This window comes from Trichosurus vulpecula, chromosome 1 (assembly GCF_011100635.1).
Source record: "Trichosurus vulpecula isolate mTriVul1 chromosome 1, mTriVul1.pri, whole genome shotgun sequence".
NCBI classification, from domain to species: Eukaryota; Metazoa; Chordata; class Mammalia; order Diprotodontia; family Phalangeridae; genus Trichosurus; species Trichosurus vulpecula.
Genome location: NC_050573.1, coordinates 259,709,614 through 259,725,152, shown reverse-complemented (window position 1 = coordinate 259,725,152; position 15,539 = coordinate 259,709,614). Strand labels below are relative to the sequence as shown.

Below are 15,539 nucleotides of genomic sequence, written 5' to 3'. Positions count from 1 at the left end.
GTTTCTCAGTATGTTTTCTAAAAGTAACAAAGTTCCTGAACTTTGGATATTTATTGTAGAAGTGTATCCTCCTTCAGGAGATAATGTTAAACACCAGAAAGGGGGAAAGTTCTCAAAATCACAGTAAATGGTGTTCCAACTGTGACCTTTACATTTTTTAATTTTCCGTTATGTTTAAAACATCAAAATCCATTTAGAAATCTTCAGCTTTCAGAGCAACATTTTAACTCCAATACTATATTGCTACAACTGCAGGTGATGATACAGTTGATTATATAGAAAAAAAAAGTGTATTTTGATAATTAATGGCCTGTTTTTCTAGCGTGTTTCCAGACAAATTGGAAATAAGTGGCATTTCAAGACACTCTTTGTAATCAGTATAAACCCTTCTGGTCTTTAGTTAACAAGTAACTACAAAACAACTTTGTAACAACATTGCAAAGTTCATTGACACTATAGCAACAGGCAGTCATCATCTTAGTTTCTTCCTGCTTTCAAAAGTTCAATTTCCTCCAATCCGATGCAGCTTGTCGGGTGGTTGGTTATGGTCTGGACGAAGCAATTTAACGGCCCCACCTTCTTTCCCAGCACACTGGTCACTTCATAAGTCTGTAGTGATAAAAGCACATAATAGGATTAGGCCTGTATATTTTGTTATCCATAGAACCATACACCCCTTAAGGTCCTCAGTAGAATAACTGACCTTCTGCTGCTCAAATGGAAGGAAAAAAATTCTTGAGTTACCATGGAAAGATTTATGGTAAACAAAGTAACAAAGTAAACTACAAAAGCACTTACATAGCACCTACTGTGTGCCAGACCCTGTGCTAAGTGCTTTAAAAATATTTCATTTGGTCCTTGAAACAAGGAAACTGAAGCAAACAGTATGACTTGCCCAGATCACACAGTTAAGTATTTGAGGTCACATTTGAACTCAGGTCTTCCTGACTATAGCAGGAGTGGGACTGCACTTGAGGACCTAGAAGGCCACATAGGGCTTCGAGGCCCAAGGTTCCCCACCCTTGCTCTAGACCCATTTCTCTAAACGAATTGTGGTGTTATTTAAAAAAAAAAAAAAGGAAACCAACACTCTCCTTTTGGTTCTATTGTTGACAGTAATGTTAAGTATCTTACAGACTGTCCTTAGATGAGGAATTGCAGAAAGTGTAGAGTAGAAATGGCTCCTTTTGGTATCTAACCCATTCTCCTGGTAGTACAGAAAAGCATACTGTTACTAAAGTGCTCTAATCAATACTCTGGCAGTTTGTCTTGCCCTACCTTTAGGAGACTTCCCCAATCTAAGAGCACTTACTGTCAAAGTATTTCCAGATGAAATGCCTCAGTTTCCCATTAGCTTGATATCATTTCTTTTGTTCTACCCTGCTAGACTAAGCCACTCTTTTCCTAGCTCCCTGCTCTTCTGTTTGCCAAATGTTTTGTGGTTATTGTAAATCCTCACAACAATTATCAGTCATTACTATCCTATCATCTCAGGAAGGGAAAAAAAAAACTTTCTCCAGAGAAAGGTGCCTGCCTTCAGGAGGCTTTATCAGTAGTTGGTAAAAGCATGACATTTTCCCCAAGGGCTGAAAACAGTCCAGAAGCATAAGTCAAGGATAATGGTAAGACCCTAAACCTTTTAAAATTGGGGTTCCCGAATATAGCAACTATGTGTCTTGGTCACCTTTAGAAATAGTGTCAGATTGTGTGGATGACTAGTCTCATAGTGCTAGGTCTGGAGTTAGGAAAGCCTGAGTTCAAATCTGGTTTTAGACGACTCCTAGCGATGTGACCCCGGGCAAGTTACTTAACTGATGTTTGCCTCAGTTTCCTGAGGCATAAAATGGGCATAATAGTAGCACCTACTTCCCAAAGTGGTGAGGCTCAAATGAGACGGTATTTCTAAAGCACTTAGCACGGTATTTGGCACATGATAGTAGGTGCTATATAAACGTGACCTATTATTATTCAGGTTCATCTAGCATTGGTCCTGTTATTGATGTGAGGGAACCTAAGCCAGGTGGTCCACATGGCCTTTTTAGTTCCAGCGATGATTGTCATTGGGCTGAGGGCCCCATGGATCCAGGCTGTCTGACGGCCCTTTGTGGAGAACAAGCCTCCACTCAAGGCAGGCAGGCAGGCTACTGAAGCCCCGTTATCACTCTCTGGATGGCAGGATCAACAAAGGACCCCCAGAGTCCCCAGGAGAGGGAGCAGGAACAAAAATCCTGTTACTTGATTCATGAGAGGAGAGGTGAGAACTATGGTCAGGAAGAGGCCCTGCCAGTGGTCAGTTCAGTAACATCATGGACATTTCAGTAAAACTGGCTAGATGGGAATAAAGAGGGTTAAAGGCAATGGTCTGATACTAATCCTTCATTAGAATTAGGGTCTAACCCTCTCATTTTACAGATGAGAACCACAGAGATGGTTTATAGCTGAGAATCGTAGAGATGAAGCCACCTGTTCCAGGTCATAGAGAATTCTCTCCATTTGGATTGGTTTTAATTTACTGTTACTCTTAGCTCTTGGGCCTTTAAGCTCATCTTCAGTGAAATACTTGATATCTGCACTTTTGATGCTTTGTCTGACTTCCCTGAAAAGAAATGAGATTTGCAAATAAATAGCCCCAGGTTACTGCTTCAAGCAAGCACCTGCCCTTTCCTCAGTACTTAGGGCCATCTCAAGCCTCCTGCTGCTCTGACCTGGGGTTTCCAGAGTGAGGAATTTCATAAATAATACACTGCTGTCTTACTGGAAAGCCTCTATTCAGATTAAACATGGTTTTGTAATCAGGTGATTAGGATTAAAGGTGTTGATTTGCTACATGTGTCCTAAATTTAAACACTTCCTATATGATAGTTTACAATATGTGGATGCCTATTTTGTAAATGACCTCTCAGTACCAATATAAAGGGGGTCATGCTATAATTATGGGACCTGAGGAACCAAACTGAGATTTAGGAGACCTGGGTTGACACTGCTGTAACATAAACTCACCAAGTTATCTTTGTTTTCTGATCTGTAAAACAAGGCAGTAATATGTATCCCTTCTAATAGAAGGTAGAAAGCACTTTGACCTTCCAGGGGAAAAATGCCTAAGATGAAAGTGTCAATAAACTCTATTAAAGAGACACAACTGCTGTGCCCTTGGGTTTTTATTTCTAAAGGTAGGCAAATAATTTAACTTATAACTGTCCTTATTCAATTGAATTCAACAGAGAGTAGGATAGAAGCTTTTTTATTCTCCTTCTGAGCTTTTCTTCCCCTGCTCAAAAATCTTCACTTGCTCCCTACTGCCTGCAGGGTAAAATCAAATTTTCCTGTTTGGTATTTAAAGCACTTCATGATCTGGCTCCAGCCTGACTTACCAGGTTTAGTACAGATTACTCCCCTTCATCCTTATAGTCAAACCAAAATGGCCTCCCTGTTGTTCCTCATAAATAACCACCCAGCTCAGTCTGTGTGTTTGCACATGCTGTCCCGTGCCTGGAATGTACTTCCTAACTGACTCTTAGAATTCCCTAGCTTTCTTTAGCAGTCAGCCCCAGTGCTACCTGTTCTATGAGACCTCTCCTGATTCCCTCCCCCGTCTCCTCATGTTAGCTCCACCTGGGAAATTATTTATTTACTTTGTATTTATATCAGCACATTCTGTTTCCCTCATAGAATGTAAGCTCCTTGAGGGCAGGAACACTTTCCTCCTCCTATTTCCAGTGCCTGCTATAATGTAGTTAGTCCTTAATAAATATTTGCTGAATTGAATTTATTAAATTATTACTATGTGAAGAGCTTTGTGCTAAGCAAAGAGAGAGATACAAAGTTTAAAAATGACAGGGTTCCTGTCTTTGTGAAGGAGCTGGTGAAGCAATGGATTCTAGGCTCTGGGTCTCGAGTCAGGAAGACCTGAGTTCAAATCCAACTTCAGATACTTACTGCACTTCATAGCAGTGTGATCTTGGGCAAGTCACTTGACCTCTGTTTGCCTTGTTTCTTCAACTGTAAAGTGCAGATAATAATAGCACCAGTTCTTGTGAGGATTCAATGAGATAATATTTGTAAAAAGTGCCTGGCACACAGTAGACACCATATAAATACTTATTCCCCTCCATTCCCCTTCACCTACTAGATGAAAATAACAATCCAACACATAAAGTACATTAAGGAGAGGAAAATAAAGTGCTACATGAGGTTCATGGGGGGAAAAGTGATTGATGAGAGGAATCAGGGATGGCTTCATGAAGCAGGTTCCATATGAAGTAGCACTCAAGTGATATGACCAGGTCACTGGTTGAAGAAGATTATTCTGATCACACTATAAAAGGTAGACTAGAGGGAGAGACAGTGGATCCAGAAAGACCTATTAGGAAACAATTTGTTTTAAAGTTCATTTTTTATGATTACATTTTATTTTTTAAGTTAACAAAAAAATCAGCCTTCTTACTCCATTAAAAAGAAATCCTTGTAACAAATATACATAGCCAAGCAAAATGAATTCCTGCATTGTCCTTGTCGAAAAATTGTTTCTTTCTTGCAAAATTTAGTAAAGTAGAAGTGAAGACCTGTACCTGAAGGGTAGTAGCAATGGGAATCTTGCCTGTCATTCAATACACCACTCCCTCCCATCTGCAATCTAGCCTCAACATACCTTTCCAGCTTTATCTGTCACTTGCCTCTACACGAATCCCCGGATCCAGCCAGACTGGTCTACTCACAACACCGCTGGGCACTGAACAAATAGGGTGGGACAAAATTAAACTCCCTCCAAATAGACTATATTTCCACTTCTGTGCTTGTACTCACAATGTTGCTCCTTCTTAAAATTCTCTCCATGCCCCTCTGCTTCTAATGAGATGTTCCCGATCCTTTTAGGTCAAGTCCAAATCTCATCCTCTTTTTGATGCCATTTTTGAGTGCACTAATCTCTTCCTTGATCTCCAATAGCTTTTACTTATGTGGACTAGGGGTGAGGAACCTGTGGCCTTCTAGATCCTTAAGTGCAGCTTTTTGACCGAATCCAAATTTTACAGAACAAATCCTTTTGGATTCCCCACTCCTGGACTCTGAACTATCTTCTACTCTAAAGTTTCTTCTTCAAATGCATATATGTTTTGCCTCTCCAACTAGAATCTAAGTTTTCTAAGGCAGGGACCATGTCCTTCACATTTTTTGTATCCCCCCCAGTAGGGATCCTTAACCTTTTCTGAGTCACAGGCCACTTGGCAGTCTGGAAAAGGTTATAGACCCCTTTTCAGGATGTTTTTAAATGCATAAAATAAATAATGCATAAAATAAAATCCATGGAATTACAAAGGAAGCTATGGAAATGTAGTCATCAAAATATTTTTTAAAACTCAGAATAAGAATCCTTGCCCTACAGTGACTAGTGAAGTGCCTTAGACTTAGTGCGTGGTTAATAAGAATGATGCATTTATCTTTATTGCTGTGTTTGCCACAGCTAGGCCGTCTATGACTTAAAACACATAGTACCTGGCAACAGGAACTTAATTTTGTTTAATTTTAATTTTGTTACAATCCTCATTCAGGACTAACCCCCAAGTACATAAGGAGTGCCTTTCATTTAGAAAGGCCATTCACCCACTCTTTCTTTGCCAGTCAGTTAATAAATATTTATCTACATATTTATTTATTTTGGTGAGGCAATTGGGGTTAAGTGACTTGCCCAGGGTCACACAGCTACTAAGTGTCAAGTGTCTGAGGCCAAATTTGAATTCAGGTCTTCCAGACTCTAGGGCCCTGCTCCATCCATTGCACCACCAACTTACCCCAATAATTATTTATTAAGTACCTACTATGTGCAGGCCTTGTGCTAAGAGCTGAGGACACAAAGAAGGGTAAAAGACAATCCCTGCCCTGAAAGAGCTTACAATCTAATGAAGGAAACAAAGGGTAAACAACCATGTACACACAAATTAGCAAAAAAGGAAATACTTAGGGGAGAAGGCACAACAATTAAGAGGGATTAGGAAAGGCTTCTGATAGATGGTGGGATTTCAGCTGGGACTTGAAGGGAGCCAGGGGAATCAGAAGGCAGAGATGAGGAGCAAAGCATTGTAGGCATTGGGGAAAGCCAAAGAAGATGCCCAGAGCTGAAAGATGGAATATCCTGCTTGAGGAACAGCAAAGAGACTGTTGTCAATGGAGTGAAGAGTACATTGTGATTGTGTGTGTGTGTGTGTGTGTGTGTGTGTGTGTGTGTGTGTAATGTGAAAAGAAAAGACTGGAAAAGTGAGGGGGGCAGGTTATAGAGGGCTCTGAATGCCAAACAGGATTTTAAATTTGATTCTGGAGGCAGTAGGTTAACTACGGTCCCCAATTAATGGTGGCAGCTGATAGCGAAGTAGTTGCCATCACTCCCAGGAGTTTATGTCATGATCAAAGGCTGGAAGGGACCTTAGACTTCATCTAACTCAACCTCCTTATTTTACTGATGAGGCCAAGGTAGGTGAAGTATCCCGTCCTAGGCCACACAAGTAGTCAGTGGTAGAAGCGTGATTTGAATCCAGGGAGGCGATCACATCTGGAGCTGGTGTTCTTCCCATTCTGCCACATTGCCCAGTATCACAACAGACACCCATCCTTTCAGGAAATGCTGAAGACCCTAGGTTGTAACAGATGAACCACCAATTGTGGCTCAATTCTCAGGATGCCTCCCAGTCATAAACGCCCCTCCCTTCCATCCCTCCTGTGCTTCCCCAGCTGCAAGAGTGGCCACTCCAAGGTCATTTTCTTAATCTGATGAGAGCCCTTGAACTTTAGGTCCCATTTTTGAGTGCCACTTTCAAACAGGCCTTGGAATGTCCCCATCTCCTTTCTGGCCACAGATGAACTCAGGAAGAAGAGGTCAGCTTTGGGTTGGCAGTGTTGAGTTACAAGAACATAAAAACATTTGACCGCTGACTGTTACCTGGCTGGAAGCTAGTTTAAGTAATCATTTTGGCAGGCAATTCATTTAATGGTTCTAACCTCTCCATGGGAAGTAGCATGACGTAGGGGAAGAAGCTGGACTGAGGAAGCCAGGAGATATAGAACAGAGGTGTCAACCATGCAGCCTACAGGCATCGCTCATAGCGTGCCTGGGTATAGCGGAAACCAGATTAAAATGTAACTGGGAAATGTTTAACAAAATAAATAAAAATACAACATAGATAATGTTAACTTGTAGTTTTCTAAGTCAGTATATGAGGCAGCTACATGGTTCAGTAGATAGAGCCCTGGGCCTGGAATCAGGAAAACTTGAGTTCAGATCCAACCTCAGACATTTAGTAGCTATGTGACCCTGGGCAAGTCACTTAACCTCTGTTGTCTTAATCCACTAGAGAAAGAAATGGCAAATTACTGCAGTATATTTGCCATGGGCAGTATGGTCCAAGGGATCATGAAAAGTTGGACACCATTGAACAGCAAAGTCAATATGCAGCCTGCAGAGATCCATTTCTATTTGAGTTTGACACCAATGACCCAGAGGACAGGGTGCTAGACCCGAGTTCAAGTCCCGTCTCAGACATTTACGAAACCAACCATAGGACCATGGGTGAGTTACTTAACCTGTCAGCCTTAGATTCCTCATCTCTAAAATGAAGATAACAACAGTACGCACCTCACAGATTTGTGGTGAGGGTAAAATGAGATGATCTGTGTAGAGTGCTTTATAAGCCTTCAAGCTCTGTACTCATGTTAGCTACTTTTATAACTGAAGAACCAGATCTGAGGCCCAGTTCTTCTACCTTTAGTTAGCTGTGTGACCTTGCACAAGTCATTTCCTTCCTCCAGGTCTCAGGTTCTGCATCTACAAAATGTGGTAACTGGACTATATGATACCTTGGGTTATAGTCAACTCTGATTCAATGTCCTCGTCGGATGAATGGGGAAATGAATATTTGTTCCGTGAGGATGCATTTTGCTACAATAATACTAGCTAATATTTAGATAGTATGTGCCAGGCACTGGGCTAAGCACTGATTTGCTTCTCACAACAACCCTGGAATGGAGATACTGTCATTCTCCATTTTTACAGATGAGGAAACAGAGGCAAACAGGTTAAGTGTCCTGCCCAGGGTCATACAGCTAGTAGTCAGTGTCTGAGGCCAAATTTGAACTCAGGTCTTCCTGACTCCAGGCCCAGGATTCTATCTGCTGGGTCACTGGCAGCTTTACGAAATAGGTGTGGTTTTGAAAAGCTGCTTACCGGTCAAATAATTGTAAACAATTAAATTGTAAACGTAGGGTGATGCTTTCTGCAAAGGCAGTGATAGTCAGATCTTTACTTATTTTGGCCATTTGGATGTTCACATGCCCTATTAGGTTTCCATAAAACAGGGCACACCTGAACTCACCTCAGAGGGTAGTTAGTGAGGACTGAATGGGCTAAAAATTAACTTGTCACCTCCTTCTCAGAGACAGATGCTTTATAAACATGTGGCTATTGACAATCACGTCTCATCTGAGGCAAGAAGAAAAGAAAAAACAAAGGCCTCAGTTGGATAGCCGGAGATAGGGGAAAGTAAAGGGCATTCACAAAGCCCGCTAGGGATGGATGCTCACCTACGGAAGGCACTCCAGCTTTTATACATTTCCAGTTTTTAAAGGAGGTGCTGAGTTCACTGGTATGATCACAGGATCAAAGTTTTAAAGCCTGAAGAGACCCAAGAGGTTATTTAGTACAATTCCTTTATTTATATTAGTGGTAAGGAACCCTAGGCCCAGGGAAGTCAAGTGACCACCTAGGAGGCTCGAAAGTACACAGAGAGCATGACCTGGAGAGTCAGGAAAACCCGAGTTCAAATCCAGCCTCAGCGCTTCATAGTTGTGTGACCCTGAGCAAGTCACTTCACCTCTGCCTCAGTTACCTCATCTGTAAAATGGGCATACTAGCAGCACATACCTCCCCGTGTTGTTGGAAGCATCAAATGAGATGATAATTTTAAAATGCTTAGCATGGTTCCCGGCACATAGTCAGTGATTTATGAATGGTAGCTATTATTACTTTTATTGGACAAGGAAATGGCAAACCAGTCCAGTGTCTTTGCCCAAACCCCTCCCCCCACTATGATCAGTATTGGTGTGCTGTGGTCCATGGGGTCATGAAGAGTCACATACGACTGAACAGCAAAATTATTACTGCCCCAGGTCCCACAGATAGTGAGGGGCAAAGCTGGGATTTGAACTTGGTTCTTCAGACTCCAAGTCCAGTGTTGTTTCTACTGTACCACAGCTGCTTCTAATAATTCTCTGGAGAAGTAGAGAGTAGAGGAAATTGTGAGATAATGTACGAATGTGAAAAAACATGAAACACTTTGCAACTATAGAGGATCATAATAATATAATATACTAAATATATTTAAATTATATGAAATTAATATATAATCTATAAATGAAATATATTTAAATATATTAAATAAAATATTATTGTATTCTATTCTATTTATTCTATTCCATCGACTGCTGTTATTGTAACATGGATGTTAGACAACCGCATTCTGCAGTCCTCTGTCAAACTCCAAAGGATGGAGGACCTCAGACATTTGCTACAGATTTTCCGAGTCACAAACAGAAAAAAGGGTCTGAGTTGAAACCTTTTTTTTTTTTTTTTTTTTTTTTGGTCAAGACGGCACATATGACTCCACTTAGAAACGTCAAGCTTGGCAGGTGTGGGGTCATTTGTGGTGAATGGGATCTATGGTTTGTGAAATGATAAGTGGTTTCTGCTGGGGTGATCGTTTATTTCCTTTCTGATGTTGTACACGACATAACGACAGAAGGCAACCTCTCAGGTATTCTTCATATAAGCACATGGCTACACATGTAGGAAATGTGCATCGGGTAAACATGGCCCAGCAGGTTTGTCCTTCCATTTTGGCTTGTTGCTAAAAGCCAAGGAAGTACTAAACGCTTAATTCTCTAATGCCACAGCTGAGCACTGACATGTCCGATATTTAGTCAATTCAAAGACTCTGAGTTGTCGACTCAGATACAGGATAGTAAAAGGCATAAAACCTAATGTTCATGCCCCATTAACCAAACACAAACACACACATTACAGGGAGTGTTGTTATGGTGGTTACAGGAACTACTCATTTTTTAAAAAAAGATTTTGGGGGATATGGACTCTTAGGGGCTAAACCCACAGGATGTTATATCCAGCCTCCATAACTAGAGGCTGGCCTTGATACTACCAACAACTCTGGTAGTAGATAGAAACAGACCTTAAGTGCAGCCTGCACACTATGGGGAGGCCCAGGAGAAGCAAGGGCACTCCTTTTTAGCATCTTCACATTTTGTCACTAACAAATGTCTACTTTTGTCACTAACAAATGTCAGACTGTAAATGGATATCACTGATCCTGCATCTGAATATATAATGCAGTCCTAGGCAAGATTCCCAGGACTGCTGTTGCCTTTGTTTCTGTTTCAGAAAATTTCAGGAAATCTGGGGTTAAAGAAAATTAGAGGTTCAATTCAATCAATTCAATAGGCTTTTGTCAACTACTATTTTTCAAGGAGCTATGCTGGGCACTAGAGATATAAAAATGAAAGCTTAAGCTGCGTATAATCTGTTGTAAAATATCTGGTAGGGGTGACAGTGCGGCGGTTGGGAAGGAATGAGGTGGATGATAAAGAATTGCTGCCAGTGTGCCCTTTTATCCTCTGGGTCTCAGCCCAAGAAGAAGAGCATATAAGAAAGAGAGAGAGGGGCAGCCTTTGTCCCAAAGTCTATATGATTTCTGAAGGGAATGATAATGTTCCTACCTGGTTCTATCTTCATCCAGGGGATTAGAGACCTTGAGTCTCTTGTTTCTCACATTTTCCTATGGGGGATGTATCCCCAAGAACCCAACTTTCCATCCTTAATACCTATTCTTCTTCCTTTTAAACTACAGACAATCAATCTTGCACAGTTAACCCATCACTCTCGATCATTCTTCTCTTTTCCCTTTGTAAATGGCCTCTGATTTTCTACTTAATGTCTCTTGTTCAAAATATATAAAAAAAACAAACCCTAAAATATGGAAACTCTAAAAACTAAAGAAAATGTTCACATTTTCTATGTTCCGACATGGCAACTTTATATAACAACCTCAGAGCAGATTATGTTTTAACTTCTGTATGACACAGTCAGCTGATGCTTGCTAAGTCCCCACTGCCAAATCATCCAAAACACCTGGCGACCAAAGAACCATTTATCAAGCAAGTACTTGATCTATGCATCCAACATTGGGATGGGAAAGAAGTCCTCGAGTACAAAGCCCCAGGCTAAGCGTTGTGGCCAGCACTGAGTCCCAAGGGGAGCCTTTAGCAGTTGCCTATTTATGAGGATGCTGATGATTCTGCCTGTCCTTTTGCTTGTTCAAAATAATAACTCATATCTGCAAAACATTTGACAGATTAGATAAAATGCAAATTTAAAACATAAAATATTGCTTTATCCCTAAGTATTATTAGTCCTGGTCACTAGGAGGTAGGAATAGGACGACTGTATCTAAATTGGGGATAGTGGGTCATATGAAGCTGTTACTATAGAAATACTGGGAAACTATTGGAAGCAACAATTTTAGAGAGAAAGGGAAGCATTGGAAAATGGCAGATGACTGAATTGAAGGCAGAGAGAGATTCTGCAGTGGGGTTATCTCTGAACATCACAGAAGAGATTCTGCATTGGTCGCTGCATCCTAGAATTCTGGCAGCTAATTAAAAGAATTACCTGAGCCCCACTGCCCTATAATTCTAAAAACATATTTACTTGATTTCATATAAAGTCCTTACATGTTCTGCCATCCCCCAGAAATGTATATAATGTTTACAATATTCTGTCAGGGTCCTGGTGGAATATGGACACTAAGGTGGCGGGGGTGGGGGGAATGGTGTTTTTGATCAATCAAGAAGCAATTACTCAGTGCTTATTATGTGCCAAGTACTATGCTAGGCACTGGGGGTACAAAATCAGAATCAGTAGTTCCTGCCCTCAAGGAGCTTAAACTCTTCTTGGGGAGAGACAACATGTACACACATAAAAATAAGTCGGAGTAGTACAGCGGAAAGAATTCTTATTCTGGAGCCAGAGGTCCTGGGCTCAAAGCCTGCTTCTGTGACCACTTGTATGACTTCAGGTAAGTTACTTAGCTTTCCTAGATCTTCCTAGGGCAGCAGGGTGGCAAAGTGGATAGAGTGCCAGACCTGGAGTCAGAAACGATTATCTTCCCAAGTTCGAATCTGGCCTCAGATACTTACCAGCTGTGTGACCCTATACAAATCATTTAATCCTGCTTGCCTCAGTTTTCTTTGCCAAGAAAATCCCAAATGGGGTCACCAAGAGTCTAGAACTGAAAACAACTGAACAACAACAAAATATCTTGCTAGGGTTCCTCACCTGTAAAGTGAGGGCAGTTGGCATCTGGGGTCGCTTCCTGATGGGATCCCTAGCCTGATGATCACATGATCTGTATCCCTCACAGGGCAGCGTTAGCTCTCCTAATTCTTTAGGAATGCTAATATTTTATGAGGAAGCCATGTCTTTGGACTTTAAATGATATTTAGAGAAGAGGTATTGCCCCTAGAGCTGAATGTGGCCCACAAGTTCAGCCAGAACCAGATTAAAATGTGGTTCCTTCCTATCTAATTTTAATGTGTTGGTATGTTAATTTTTTAAAAAGGAAATATACAAACAGGTATGGCTTTCTAAGTTGATATGTAGCTTGTAGGAATCATATATGGTTTAGTGGTTCCCATTTCTATTTGAGTTTGACACCACTGACTTACAGCCATTAACACATAGTAGGTACTTAACTACTAGCTGACTGACTGATTGATTTATGTAGGGACTTTCTAAGGGGAGTTCACTCTATGAGATACATTTGACAATACAGTTATCTCTTCCACATCTTGACTTTCCCCATCTCAGTTTTGATATATCACAGGTTGGCATAAGAAATTATATGGTAATTTTTTGGGAGTTTTGAGGAAGCCACAGACCACATGTGAAGGCCAGCAGATGACACAGAAAAAAGTTTAGAAACTCAGAAATTCATAAAATATATATGTGGTATTGCATAATATTAACATATTTTATCTTTTAGTACCATGATAATTAAGAGTTCTTTTCTGCTGTGAAGTAAAAGCCAAATAGTCTTATGATGATTATCCTGATGGGGGCAGGGTGCCATGCCCCTAACCCCCTCAAGGTGGAAGGGATATCTATACTCGCTCTAGTGAGTATTCTGAGTAGAGACGATGTCAAGTTTGCCTGCCACTTGTATGTTACGATATAAATCTACTATAAAGCACCTTACAAAATCATGGAGTTGGAAGGAAAGCTTCAAGGTCTATGGTCCAACCTTGTACCCAAAGCAAGGGTCCCATAGTTGTAGTCCACTCTGTGGCTCCATGGCTGGGAAATATACTTTGAAACTGAAATTTTAGGATGGCCAGTTAGCATTGATAGAGATGGCGCTTTAAGGTTTACAAAGCACTTTACGTGTGTTATTTATTTCATTGGATCCTCAGAACAACCCTGTGAGGCGAGTGCTATGTTTATTCCAGTTTTACAGATGGAAAAAAGTGAGGCAGATGCAGGTTAAATGACTTGCCCAAGTATAATACAGCTGAAGAAGTATGTCAGGCAGGGGTTTCAGGGGTTCCTGAATCCAAGTCTAGCACTCTATCCACTGTTTCGCCTAGTGTAGATGTGTATTTCAAGGTTTAGGAGTATGTTGTTGTTGTTGTTCAGTTTTTCAGTCGTGTCTCTTTGTGACCCCATTTGGGGTTTTCTTGGCAAAGATACCAGAGTGGTTTGCCATTTCCTTCTGCAGCTCATTTTATAGCGGAGGAAACCAAGGTAAACAGGGTTAAGTGACTTGTCCGGGGTCATGCAGCTAGTAAGTGTCTCAGACTGGATTTGAACTCAAGAAGATGAGTTCCTAACTCTAAGCCCAGCACCTAGCTGCCATATGTTTAGAAGTATACCTTTCTACAAAGAGTACAAGGTACCATTAAAACCCTTTGTTATCTATTTCTATAAGGTCATCTTGGGAGTCATGGACTTTTTTTTTTTTTTTGCTAACTTCACTCCAGATTTATTCACGTTCTAATTCAATTCTAAGTTATTTAGCATACACCTAAGCTTAGCGGGGCAGGGCTCTTAATAATATTGCATATGGAGAACAGGACTCCCAGCTGCTGTGCTTTTGAGGGGATGGAGTCTTCTTATGGCTTGCATATGTTCCAGAAATCAAATCAGTTTACCTTGGATGCTAATCACCTGTACTCACCCCATCCTCACTGGAGGAAAACATCAGGAGTGAAGAAATACTCTTTTGCAACAGCTGCAGGAAAAGAGAAAACAGGAGAGTGTGTTAAAATCCCATGAACATGAGCACTTGTGTTAAAAATAGTCATGTTCTGAAAATTAATATGTTAAGTCTAGAACCTTGTGTCCTGTCTTTTATGTCATGGTTTAGACTTTTGCAACTAACGGGATCTTCTCATGGTCTTTATTTAAGTCACATACACTGTAGAACAGAAAACCCTCCCCTGGGCCACACTCACTTTTCACAAAGAAGTTTCCGGGGGTCTGAATCAATACCATCAGCGAAACCACCCCCTCAGTTACTGATGCAGAGTATCCTCACCTCCCCTAGGCCGTGGTGCAAGTGAGATGTAAACAAACTTCTCTCTCATTAGTTTAAATCACTCATACCTTTACTTTCACATTAGCCTGTGGTCTAGAAGGGCAGGCCAAAACCACTTCTAGGTGCATTCTGAGAACGGGAGATGTGACAGTGAGGGTGCATCGGCCACAGCGTAAGGATCCTCTGGCATTTAAAAATCGAGCAGCAAGGTTGAAAACAAAATAACAAAACAAGTCAGATGTGTGAGAAATAAACACACTTTTACATAAGCATTCATGTTGGTTTAAGTCACTCCATCTTCAACCTGGGTTGAGGGAGTAACATCTGCTACGTTAAAAGAGTATAAAACATTTAAAAATCAAGACGTGATTTCATTCACATAGGAAACACCTGGTGCACATCTGCAATTCATGGTTTTAGGGAGTTGCCTGGGAGCACTCACAAGTTTAGTGACTTGCCCAGGCCACATAGGCAAGTGTCAGAGGTGGGATGTGGAGGTCCTAAGCACTCACACAGTCTGCCACCTCCACTCCTCCATGCAAGGCACTCCTTCCGCTGCTTCCTAATTGATTCTCCATTATACTCCCCTGGGCAGCTGCTCCAAACCCTCTCCTCCCATCTCCCACACTCTCACTTTCTCCCACCTCTCAGTGGAGTACTCTATTCCACGAGCTCCCTCTTCTCCCCTACTCTACATCACAAAACCTTTTGACATTATCTCCACGTCTCCCCCCTTTAGCTTAAAGGTTTCCCATTGTATTGGCACCCTTGATCCCGTCTTCCCCAGCAGATCTCTACAATCATCTCTTCTAATCCTGATCTTCAATCTCTCTAACACAATAATAATCTAATGACTCTTTCTATTGTCTCCCAACAACCTTTAAAAAACCCTTC

General features: G+C 41.1%; 1 protein-coding gene across 1 annotated transcript in view; it reads right to left on the bottom strand.

The window, feature by feature from the left end:
- Positions 1 to 367: 367 nt before the first annotated feature.
- The window catches only part of SPIDR (scaffold protein involved in DNA repair), a 573,123-nt gene continuing 557,951 nt past the window's right edge, over positions 368 to 15,539 (bottom strand). Inside the window, exons 18-20 of the mRNA XM_036758339.1 lie at positions 14,714 to 14,828; positions 14,286 to 14,339; positions 368 to 609 (exon numbers count right to left, since the gene is read on the bottom strand). Coding sequence (XP_036614234.1) covers positions 478 to 609; positions 14,286 to 14,339; positions 14,714 to 14,828 — 301 coding nt within the window. The 3' untranslated portion in view covers positions 368 to 477. The remainder of the gene's footprint in view (positions 610 to 14,285; positions 14,340 to 14,713; positions 14,829 to 15,539) is intronic.